The 12,697-nt window shown below is 36.3% G+C and overlaps 1 protein-coding gene across 27 annotated transcripts in view; it reads left to right on the forward strand.

Moving 5' to 3' along the window:
* Positions 1 to 12,697, forward strand: part of NRXN3 (neurexin 3) — a 1,019,488-nt gene that overhangs the window by 899,551 nt on the left and 107,240 nt on the right. For 17 of the 27 annotated variants that reach the window (XM_027672731.1, XM_027672716.1, XM_027672707.1 and 14 more), the window contains 3 exons: positions 4,876 to 4,965; positions 9,837 to 9,896; positions 11,209 to 11,516. In XM_027672731.1, coding sequence (XP_027528532.1) covers positions 4,876 to 4,965; positions 9,837 to 9,896; positions 11,209 to 11,516 — 458 coding nt within the window. Of the gene's footprint in view, positions 1 to 4,875; positions 4,966 to 9,836; positions 9,897 to 11,208; positions 11,517 to 12,298; positions 12,508 to 12,697 lie in introns of those variants that run through there. The other 10 variants (XM_027672873.1, XM_027672879.1, XM_027672886.1 and 7 more) reach the window with 2 other exon arrangements.

Genomic DNA, 12,697 nt, shown 5'->3' on the forward strand with positions numbered 1-12,697 from the left:
GATTTTTTTTTTCCATATTAGTTTGGTCTAAATTGAAGATTATTGAAAGCAAAAGTTCAAAGTGAATCTGATCTATTTATCTGTATAGTCTGTGGAGCAGGGGTACAGAGGGCTTCAGAAAAAAGACAGAAGGCTGGCAACTGATCACATTTAACAAATAGGTTCTGATTTTTATAATTGAGATGCCAGGTTTTCTTGGGGGAAAGAGGGAGCATCCAAAAAAAAAAATAGAATTCTTGTGCCATATTCCTCTCCAAAGTATTTAGTCCTCAGGAATGTCTGTAGTATTTGAAATATTTTGAATATTCAGGTTAATCAGGATTCAAGAATCGAGAAGATTTCAAAATGTTACCATTGAAACCTTTGAGGTCATAAGAGCCTGGTTGCTTATCAGTTTGTTGGAAAACTTAGGAGATGCAGCAGAATTTCTATTAATTGTGAATGTAAGTCCTGAATAAGACAAAAGACTTTTTTAAATCCTAGTCTTCACATTTTGCTTTGCTGTAGAATTTTTACATGAAAAAGGAACAAAAATAGGACAAAGAATGCATTTATGGGGTATGGTTCTTTAGAAGAAGCTAATTTGTTGAGCAGATCCTAAGTCACATTGATTGGAGGAATTTATTATGCAGATGAAGGAAAAAGGAGGAAACTTATTTTAAATAAGCAGTTCCTGTTGGTGCTTGAATCTTATTCTTGAATATTATTCTTAAGCAGCTAGAACCTATGGGAGGAAAAATATTTAGTAAATCACAAGTAGCAAAATTAATCAACACAATTTAACTCTAAAAAATTATATCCTGCAGACCTTTGAGACCCACATTGATTCTGAATGCAGAAAAATTATGGGAGTAAGAGTATTTTCTAAGATAAATTCAAATTACTCTATCCTGTGTATTCTATTCTGAAGTACAGCCTTGAATCAGAGCTGGACTCAAAGAGAAAAAAGAGGGGATCTGCATTAGTTATGTGAAGGGGTTGTTTGAATATGTGTATCATTCAGCTCTAGAAAGCAATTGCATTGAGGTCACAAAAGGATTGTTACTGAAAATTTCTGTGTATGAAGATGGACAAGAACGCCCCTTAATCACATCATGGCTTGGTTGTCAGAGGTCCAATTGGCTTACTTCATGTTGAACTTATGTTACTTCGTGTTGCAAACCATGATATTTCCTTTTTGAACTCTCATATCAAATGCTGTGTTTATTTTTTAAAAGTCAGTATTAATTTAGTAATTTTACTGGTTATATTTAATGGCTATCCTCAGCACTTAACAATGAAAAATTTGTTCTTTGACTTACTGTGGTAACTGGGTATATGAGTGAACACATTCTCATGCACATGTTTTATAAATCATTCCTACTTATGTCTGAAATAAAATTTAAAAACAAAACAAAAAAAATAGATCAGAAACTAATGTTGCAATTTAAACCTATTTGAATTTTCTAATGCCCTTCAATTTTTCATAGCTTTTAAAGGTATGATTTTTATATGTATTTTAATCTTACTGAATATATCTGCATAATAATAAGAATAATAAAATTAAATTAAACCTGATTTAAAAAAAAAACAGTTTTAAAGGTGTGGTGGGGAATAGTTGTCGTTTCTGACTTTCTTGAAGGTCTAGAGTTATATTATAAGAAATCCATTTTTCATTGTCATGTCTTCTTTGATTGTCCCACTTCCTTTTTTACCTTGGTCTTGTTGGTCTATTCTTGTCAAATGCCCTACTTCTGAGAAATTTCAATCTTCTACATTTTTTCCCTTCTACAGTCAGCCTTCCACACCGAGGAAGAAGCACTCCATGCTGGCTTACTCTGGGGTTCCTTTGAACTTTCTTTATTCTGAAAAAGATCTCATTGCCACCAGTAAAAGGTTACTAATGTACATACCAAATGAAGCCAATGGAGTTTTTTGTTGCTAGGAAATAGTGTTATAGAATTTTTCTGGGACTATGGAAAATGGGCTTACCCATCAATATTATATCAATGCACTCATCTAACCAGTAGTCCTAACTCAGTCCACTCTATAAAGTGGGGAATAAACTCCATTTCTACTGAAATTATCTTTCTCTATTATATGCAATGTAGATGTAGTAGCAGCCTCTCTGTAAGTCTTCAAGTCTGGGTTAACAGAGAAATTTAGATCTTTAAGTGCCATCGAAATGCCTCCTGAGTATCTTTCACGACCTAGTACTCCTTTCTTATTAGACACACTGCAACAGAGCAAAAATATCCTAAAGGAGATGCAGATTGTTTATGATTGCATTTACGAGACTTAGCTGGTTTGGTGAGCGTGGATAAGTGTGTTGAGAAAAGGTCTAATGGATAAACTGAGTGCCTTGTTAACTGATCTTAAAAAAGAAATAGGTTTTGTAGTGAGCTTGACTTAGTTTTGTTTCTGTTCTCCCCAAACCGGAGGGTCTGCTTCCCTGTCCTGTGAGTAAAAACTTCCCCTAGGCTTAAATGAGTGGGAGAACTTGCAAGAAAGGAAGCTGTCCTTTAGGTTAAGAAAGTGGAAAAACAATTGATCTGCATGATCTCAGCTTATATTAGTCATCAGCCTATTATGAATAAACAGATAAAATGTCATTGTTTTGTTAACATTACTGTCTCTTTAGCTTTAGGTAGGGGTTTTTGTGTGATTTTGTTGTTTATATTACCTCAGCTGTTCTTTATCAATTTTTTTCTTGGACCCTGCACTGAACATGATTCAAATTTTCTGTTCAGGAATCTGTATTCATAGAAGTACAGAACTGATTTTTTGTTGGTGCTGATATGAATTATGAGAGCTGGGAATGTACTTAAAGGTAACTTAATGTCTGTGAGTGACTCCAAGCCACCACGGTACATTATTTAATATGATTTGATGAATTACTGACAGAGAGTGTTTTCAATATTTTATCTTTTCCTTCTAGTTTATCCAAGTAACCAATTGTATATAGCAGGCATCTGAGGTGCAACAGAGAAATCGGAACATTAGTGTGTGTCACCTGGTGCTTAATTAGATATTTCTATGATGGGGAATAGCAGTTTCCCGCAATTAATCTGTTACAAGAACAGTAAAAAGTAGATGACTCTCCAGGAAAGTAATAAGGAATTGAGCCAGTAAAGCTGTTCTTAAATGTTTTTGCTTTGTTTTACCGATTGCCCCAAATAAGCAGCAAAGCTCCTAAATGTTCATCTTTATAGTTGGAGATCCTAACCCAAATATGAATTGCTGTTTTCCTTACCGCTGATCTTACAGATATATAGATGATGATTAAGCTTAGGTCGATTCATGTGAATCCTTTTGGGATTATAGCTAGTGGGTTGCTATAATGCCTGTCACCTGTTTCAGAAAGCAGTAACAAGATACTGCTGGAGAGCATAGCTGTAGTCAGCAGATGCTTCATACAGACTGGCAGCATGTCTGAGCAACAGTGACGCAGTAAGGATTATCGAACACACAAGATTTACCAGTCATATTCCTTGCAGAATGGAGTTGTCTGCTGTTGACTGGGTGGACTGATATCAGTTAGTAGTTTCTTTTTTTCATTGGTATGTCTTTAGATTAAAAAAAAATTACAGCATCTGTTTCAGAAAGTCAAATATATATGAAGCCACATTAGTTATTTATATGTGGGACTTTAAAGGCAGTATTGCAAATTGTGCAGAGCAGTTGCTGACTCTTGGTCTGCCATTTATTTGAAACACGTATTGGAGCACAACTGACCACTGAACTTCTGTTCATGGTAGCATTCCTTCTGTAAGTTGGAGGCTTACTCCTTTTTCTACAGTATTATAATGATGCTTGTAAAAGATGCACTCTTTTTATGCTTATCTGACTGAAAAGTTTTTGTAAAAATAATAATTTAACCAAAAACCAGAATGACTCAGAGAGGGACTGTAGCTGAAGAAAATGAAAAAGCAGAATGATGGCACTTGTTCACTGTCACTCCTAACATCGTCAAACTGAGCTGCTGCTTTCTACTAGAGGTTGTCCCAACCCATCTGACCTGTACAATTTTCTAATAGCCAGGGAATTGAGACAGAGGCTTTGTGTGAATCCTTATCCTCTCTGTACAAGTAATAAGAGCTTTTCTCCTAAACACACTTTACTGGATAATTCTATTATCCATCAACATGGAACAATGGAACTGCACTTGCCAGAATTTACATCTTGGCTAATTATTTCTGCTTTTATTTAAATTAGTTTTTAAGCTTCTGCTTTATTCTGGCAACAGGCCCAAGTCTTTGGTAACTGAACACAGGTCTTCACATGTCCTTAATTAACAGCTCTTCCTTTTTTTAAATTTTACTTCCCTTTTTTCCTATCTGTCTTCCCATTCTTAGGTGTTTTTTAAAACTAATTCTATTATGTCCTTTCAGCATCAATTTCTTATATTTTCTTCCCTTCTTTTTTCCTGTTTACTGGGTTTCTGGTCCTAACATGTGTCTTCTACTAGTGTGAGAAGGTTTCTACTGACTGTGTGTTTCCGTGACTGACATTTTGTGCCATATCCTTATGCAATCGGATCTAGAGCCTGATCAAAATGTTTTAACTCATGGCACTGAGTTCACTCAAGGTCTCACATCACAGACAAATTACACATGCCTTCTAACCAATTTGGATAAACAAACACTGAGGAGAATCTGAGATATCTTTTTCATGGGATTTAATTTCTTCGACCTTCCAGAACCTCAGGCGATTGGATGCATAACTATTCTCCACTTTACTAAAGATAAATCTCTCTCTTTTCAAATATATGTACATACATGCGCACTTATTTATTTCTAGCTAAATAAGGTCATAAAAAACCCAAAAAATCTAGGATGTTTTAACTATTTCATTGACTTTTCAGATTGTTTTTAAGCTGTTTTTTAAACTTTAAAGGCAACACTGATAGTGAACGGTTCCAAATGGTAAAACAGAAAATCCCCTTCAAATATAACCGGCCTGTAGAGGAGTGGCTGCAGGAAAAAGGTAACAGTCATTAAAACTTTCATTTTAAACCCATTTGATTCTAAACTCTCATTTTTAAAGCCTGCAAATAAATGTTTCTTAAATGATAATCGCCTGCTGCATAAATGACTGTTTTAATTTTCATTATAATTTGTGTCAGCTTCCACCTGCCATATGTTGATAAATCATGCTATAATACATTGCTATTAAAATGCAGTTAAAGGGACGAAAGTCTAAGCTTGCTATAATAGTAATGACAAACAAACAAGCGAAAATTCAGGAGACATTTTAAAAAAAAAAAAAAAACAAATGAAGAAGAGTGAAGACCAACAACATGTATTATGGCAATTTAACCACTGCATGATTTTCCTACTTTGATTTGGTTTTAAGATACATTTATATATTTATTATCGAAGTTTTGTTAAGAGATTTTTCAAATCTACTTGTTAAACCGCTTCCTTTAAGTTCCTTTTTTTCTCATGAGTCTGATTAGCCACTATGGCTATGTATTTCCTAATCATATTAAGATAATTAAACAATTTTAAAAAATGTTGTAAAGAAAACATTTTTTAACATTTTCATTTAAATTACAGTGAGAGAGACAGAGAAAGATGATTGTTCTGTCTGGAGTACAGTTTGAGCACTCAAATGATGCATTTGTCTAAGTTATGAGTCAAATTTTTCCCTAACATGTTCTCAGGCAATGCTACTTAATTTTGTGGGTTTGCCTGCAGTAATTGGCCTCAGTTCAGCAAAAGACTTGTTTACATGAATAAGTCCAGAGGGTTTGAATGAAAGTTCTCTACACTGTCCATGACCTGTTGAAATGAGGCTTGTGTCAGAACAATAATGTTTTCTTGTCAGGAATTTGGAGGGGAAAAAAAGTCTTAGATGTAGAGCCCATTTCAAAGCCTGTTGAAGGTAACAGAATAACTTACTGATTTCAGTAGGGTTTGGACTAGGCTCTTGGTGATACAGTGGAGTTTAAGTCAGGAAGCTCTTCTCCCTCTATACTAAATGTGGCATTAAAAAAAAAATCACTGTAACTAACTCCTTGTCTTGAAATCTAGAAAAAGCAGAACACAATCTTCTCTTGTTTCCTTTTAATGAAAACAGTGCTAATGGAAGGGGGTGACCTTTGAACTGAGATCCTGCATTTTCTGTGCTGATTTAGGCTACGGTTCTTACCACATCTTCCAAGAAGGAAAACCAATCTTTTGTAGGACTGGAAAAATATAATTTATGTTCTGTTTCAAATTTCTAACCTCAGCTGAATTAACAAATTGGTTTATCCAGTATGAATTAAAGTCAGAGAGGATGTGGCTAAATAGACTCAAAATATTTTAATGTGAAGGGCCTGATCCTGCAAAGTGTTATGCACACTCAGTTCCTGTTGACTTCAACAAAAGCTGACAGTGTTGCTCACTTTTCAGGTTTGGTCTACAATGGTGTAATGTTTATATCTAAAGCTAAAATATTTTGAAAATAAGGCAAAAATATTTTATAACCAAAAAAGAAATAGTTTTTTACCACCGTTTTTTTATGAACAGTTAATTCAGCTAATTTTTAAATAAATTTTAAGATAGCAATAAGCAGAAAATGCTTATTGGGTCTCAGTGGGTTGCCCTGTTAATTTACGAGATCAAACTAAAATAGATAAATAAAGTTTAACACTAAAAAGAGAATAATTTTGGTAAGTCTGAATTGCTAAAGTCCCTTTAACACTAAAGACAATGATTGCCTTAATTTTTTTTAAACAGATGCATGTCTAATTCCTTGATGCAATTCATGTGCTTGAGAAACCCACCTTTGTTTTCTTTTGGTTTGGTTTTGGGTTTGCTTTGATTTTTTTTTTCCTTTTTGGTTTTCTACCAAATCTTTTATTTTATGTCACTGCTTCTCCAAGTTTGAGCTTAAAAGCATGCCAAGGCACTTCCATTTGTAAGCCATCCTGAAGTTTTGAACTGAAGTCTACCTTTTGTGGATATTGATGCTTTGTTAAAAGACAATCACACATGCACTAGGGTCTAAAAGAGACAATATTTGACTGTTCAGACACTCTCAAAGCACTAGATGTTTTTAAGCTAGAAGGGTACAGCCATGTTTTTACTAAAGTGAAAGGAAATTCAGTCTTCCCACTTTGTGTGGGGGAATGACATTGTGCAGTGTAACAGCTGAGACAATATAGCTTTATTCCTTCGTTCCAAAGTACGTAGACTTTTTCAGCAACTAAGGTACCACTCAAATTAAAAAATTATAAGAATGAGTGATTTATGTAGCTCTTCACCAACCTGCTCATCCATCTGGTCATCCATCTAACAATTAAAGTAACATGGAAACCTTCTATCAGAAGACTTCATAAAGATGATGAGTGAAAGGGTAGCTTGCTATCAAAATGGAGCAAGATGGACTGATGGATGGAGTGGATTCATCAAAGAGACAGCATATAGAATAGCTGTCTTGCCCATATGAGTTCTTGGCTCGGGTGAGGTAAGATGAAACACTTTTTGATTGACATTTGGTACCACTGCTATGTTATTCATAATAATGAAATAGTTCATTCTTGGATAACAGAACATCTTTCCGAAGTGGCATCATTACTGGCTTTGGGGGGCTTTTAAATTTTATAAATTAGTTGAAAATATTTTTAAGAGGAGCCTAAGTTTACAGTCTTGAATTGTATGAGTAATGAGCAAAATATTAAATGCTATTAACTTCACTGAGATTATGTATGTGAATATAAAAAGAAGTATTAGTCTTAGATTGTTCAACTTGAGTAGTCATAAATCCAGCAGATTTCCTTAGCAGAATACCTGGTATCTGCAAAGGCACAGATGTTACCTGTTCTGCAACAGGATGAGCTAATAAAGACCCAGAAGCATCTCATCAAAAGGACTGATCCCTGAAGTCCTTAATTATTCAGATCTCTCTTACCTGTAAAGTCTCATTGATGTAAGTGACCGTACTTTTGAAGCAAGAACTATTAGTGTGAATTAGGATTTGCAAGATCAGGCCCTTTTCTGTAGTGCTACAGAAAAGTTACCCTTCGCTAAGATTTCTCTGTGATATTTTTAATTGTAATTCAGTTTTCCAAATGAAGAAGTCAATGAGAGAGCAAACAAAGAAACAAGAGCCTGAACTATTCAGAATATTTAAAAAACACCTCAGAAACTTAAAATATGGTCATAATTTATCTTTAGTATGACACTAAAATAGCAGTAGGAAGAGTTCTCTAGGGGAAAAAAGGACTGTAATTCTGCAGTCCTTACAGACCTAGTAGAATTTACTAATTAAACAGTTCCTCAGTGAAATTCAGTGGCCAAATAAATTTTACTTAGAGGAAGAAAGGGCTTCCAATCAATATAATAAAAAAATGATTAGAAGAGACATACGGTGACAGAATTAAGTGTACATTCTCTCAATAGTTTTTTCTCATTCCATATGCATTTCCCTGTTGTCTTTATTCATGTGGATGTACACCATCTTAGAGTGAAGAATGAGGAATTCCACTAGGTGACTGCAACAAGTGATTGTTCTTTTAGCAAACACAGTTCTAGTAGCAGTGCAGTAATGCTACATGTAGCATTAACTATGTGGTGCAGTGCATGAATCCTGGTCTAGAAAACCACTGAACAAACAATGAAGATCCCACACACAATCCAAGTTCCTTTTTTACTAGAATGGGGTCACCTCCTTGGTGTACACTTTCTTTCAACATTTGAAGATGCAGGTGAAGGCCCAGAATTGGAAATATGGCCTTTGTTTAAACTAACTCCTCATTCTTGAAAATAAAGCAAGAGATATGACAGACATAGTCAAGCTGTGCTATGAGCTTGAGTTAGAAAAGATGACATCCTGAGGAGAGTCGTAATCCTCCAGTAAAAGCGAGAGAACCCCTTTTCTCTCCTGGTTTAGGGAGCTCTCTTACCCGGAACAGTAAAAATTCTCCATTCTCATTATCTTCCACCTTTTTCCCTTTGGCAAAAGATGAACAAAAATTCAGTATTGATTCAAAGGAAGAAAGGAATGGAAATGGAAATAAACTTTTAACTGTCAGTACCTTCCATCCATTTTCAGGGATAACATCTCAAGATTAGTGAAATAACTCCCTGTTCTTTACTCATCTTACCTCTTTTTTTGGCATTCTTATCATGAGTGAGGTAGGAAGGAGGGAATAGAGGTGAGTGACATGTCTGGGTTCATAGGGGCAGGGACAATCCGGACAGAAATATAGTGCTAAAGGGAGGGAACATATTAGAAGAAGGGAAAATGGTGTAGTAAAGATCTTACAGCATATCCTTTAAAAAATCCAAAGCAAAACAGGACAGGAAAAGAAAAGCAAACTCTGAGGACATGGTATGGGAAAGGAGTTTGACCTTCTACAGTGTACAGTGCCATTTCCTCTAACTCAGAGAGGAGTTGGGCTGAGAGGGCTGAATATCTTGACAGATACTGTTATTGGATTCTATTTTCCTCATAGACAAGAATAAAGGCTCTGTTTACATTCTGAGGATGTGTGGCTTCAGTGCATGTTTGTTGATGTTTTTTTTAATAGACATATGTTGCCTCTGGCAAGTTTAAAACCTCCTGAGATGCAGAATATCGCATCAGGTGTTTCACACTTTCCAGGGGAAGGATACCCTCCATTTTTATTTTTCATTTCTTCATCAATGCAGTTACTCCACCCTGATCAAGTCCTAATTTTTCATTTACAAATCTGTGGATGAGGAGCACAAGGGATGTGCAGCCCACCTCCACATGTCTGTATGTTACACCTGTCCATACACTGTTACTTAGTTAGCTAGGGCCCTCTTTGGGGATGAGAACTACTTTCAGATACATTTCTTCTCTTGTCCCGTTCTCTTCCCCGTGGTCCATCCTGTCACCATAAGATGATGCTACACCGCATCACCACTTGACTTCAAGACCCGTCACGACGACCACCAAAATTGGTGAGCTGCCCCTCATATTTTGATCTACTCTAACCACTGGCTGTGAAGGAATGAGCAGTGGGTTATAGCTTGTGCTTTGCTACATGGTAGCATTCTGCACCTCTTATCAGCTTGGACTAGACAGAGAAAATGGCGAGTGAGAACTGGAGAGTGGGAATGGGATGGGAACATTTCCTTCAAACTTCATAAAAATGGGAAAACACAATAAGATATTTGAATGATGATTGACTTGATGCTGCATTGATAATTCTTCTGAACTCTGTCCAGTCTGATTGTCTGCTAATTCAACAAATTCCAGATGTCATGCCCCTAATCTTCTGAGGAATAGTGAAGTTATAGGCACTACCTTTGCACTTCATGAAGCAATTTATTTCTTAACATGGTCAACTAGTGCAGCCTGGGATATAAACAGAATTTGTAGGGCAGTCCAGGCTGAATGTGATGTGAGCATCCTACAAACCTAGGTGAATTGGCAATTGTTACTAGATTTATTTTTAATAAATACATTTTTTATTACATATGATATTAGACCACTTCTAGCACTCAAGGGGTGACCTTGACTAAACCACATAACCTGCATCCATTTGAATTTCACCGTCTCTAAGAGAGGAGTCGCACGTTAGACATTCTGGGGCTTAACTGTCTGGAGCGCAGTTATCTTCACTATTTCAAAAGCTTTGCTCCTTCAGAGACATCACAAATGTTTGCATTTGATGTTTATTGGGTTTCGATTTGTGAGCCTTCACAACACAAACTTTACAGGTGAAAGTTCATGGCTGATACTGTCATAAGATTCCTACTCAATCCTTATACCACCATATCAGTTTTTTCTGAAGTTTTACTGTCTTCAAGCCACCCCTTAAAACAATTGCATTAATAAAAGTATCTCTATGAGTTAATTCTATCCTTTAACAGTCAAAATAGAAGGTTTATTTATAGGCTAAAGCCTGACAGGTACTGTAATCTGAATTGATAGTAGAAAAATGGCCACATATTGAAGTCCTATTTGTAGTTTAAAATTGGTCCAAGTCTAAAAGAGTGGGTTCAAATTTTTGAGTCAAAGCTCCTCCAGACTTTTGATGTGTGAGTGGATGTTGAAGTATGGGGTTTTAGGTGTTCTTGCTTTCAGGATAATCTTCCTTATTAATGATCTTTAGGCAGTACATTTCCATACTGTCGCTCTACAGTCATCATAATCACTACCAAGAATGAATCTACTTCTTTTTCGTATGTGATTTCTGGCCAGGGTTCAGTGTAATATGCAAAGTGAAGGAAATGTCTGGCAATAATGTTATTCACCCCCCTTCACTAGGACGACAGTTAACGATCTTCAACACCCAGGCGCAAATAGCCATAGGAGGGAAGGACAGAGGGCGTCTCTTTCAAGGCCAGCTCTCCGGTCTCTATTACAATGGCTTGAAAGTGCTGAACATGGCAGCGGAGAACAACCCCAACATTAAAATCAATGGAAGTGTCCGACTCGTTGGGGAAGTCCCGTCCATCTTGGGAACAACACCCACAACCTCTGTGCCACCGGAAATGTCTACTACAGTCATGGAAACCACAACTACGATGGCGACCACTACAACCCGAAAAAATCGTTCGCCACCCAGCATCCAGGTGAGTCAATTAGTCTTCTGCATTTCCTTGGGTTCTTAATTAGTCTTGCTGCTCACTTGTAAGTTCATGGAAGTCATATTCTCTGAATCAGGTTCCATGTAGCTCTTTATTTTAACAATGTTGTGTAGGGTAAATCACAAAAAAATGTTGTCCTCCTGTGTTGGTGAACAAACAGCTGGATGAATTGTTATGGCACATGTATGGGGTAATGGGGACATATTTTGCTTTTGTTCTAGTGCAACCCCATTTATGTAACTAGGATTGCCCCACTGTGAACAAGAACATGCTTTTAACTATGTTTCCAGAGTTCCCTATGTGGGGAAATGTATTCTATTCCTAAAAGAGTTACAAAGCTTAGTGGGGGTGGGTGTATGGTTATTTATTAATATGACAGTATGTACTGCTGCAATAGTGACATTCATAATGAGGAGAAAAGCAATGGAGCATTACTTCCAGTTAGAGTCATTTTTCATTTCCCCTTTATAGCCTTCCTGCAGAGAATTTTGAAGGAACACTATCAAGATCAGTTTCTTGCAAAATGTAGATGTTCCAACCTATTTCGTAAAAATCATTCCTACAAGAAGTTAATTTCAGAGGTTCTGACTTAATAATGTAGTTATTTCAATCCTAAATGTATTGGTTTTGGAACCACTTTTGTGGCAGCCAAAATATGGTACTGACTAGAAATAAACACCTTCAATTTGCTCTCCTTGTCTGTGCAAAGAATCCTGTAAATGACCAATCTGAGCTGTGGATGAGATTCTGAAAATTATTTATTTCAGGGATGTACTATCGTGTTATCAACTAGAATGAAACATTTGTTTTGAAATCATTAAAGAGATAGATGGAGCTATTGAAGAGACTCTAACAAAGGGCCTCAAAAATGGTTAAGAGACTGGAGCATTTCTTCTGTGAGAAAAGGCTGAGAGAGCTGGGACTGTTCAGCCTGGAAAAGCAAAGACTCATGGGAGATCTTATCAGTGTGTACCAATACCTGAAGGAAGAGTGTAAAGACAACAGTGGTGCCCAGTGACAAGACCAAAGGCAATGGGCACAAACCAAAACACAGGACTTTCCTTCTAAATGTCAGGAAACATTTTTAATGTGAGGATGACTGAGCATTGACACAGGTTGCCCAGAGTGGTTGTGAAGTGTTCATATTGGTAAATATTCAAAACCCA

Source organism: Neopelma chrysocephalum, unplaced genomic scaffold (genome assembly GCF_003984885.1).
Source record: "Neopelma chrysocephalum unplaced genomic scaffold, ASM398488v2 Primary Assembly neopelma1_24, whole genome shotgun sequence".
NCBI lineage: Eukaryota > Metazoa > Chordata > Aves > Passeriformes > Pipridae > Neopelma > Neopelma chrysocephalum.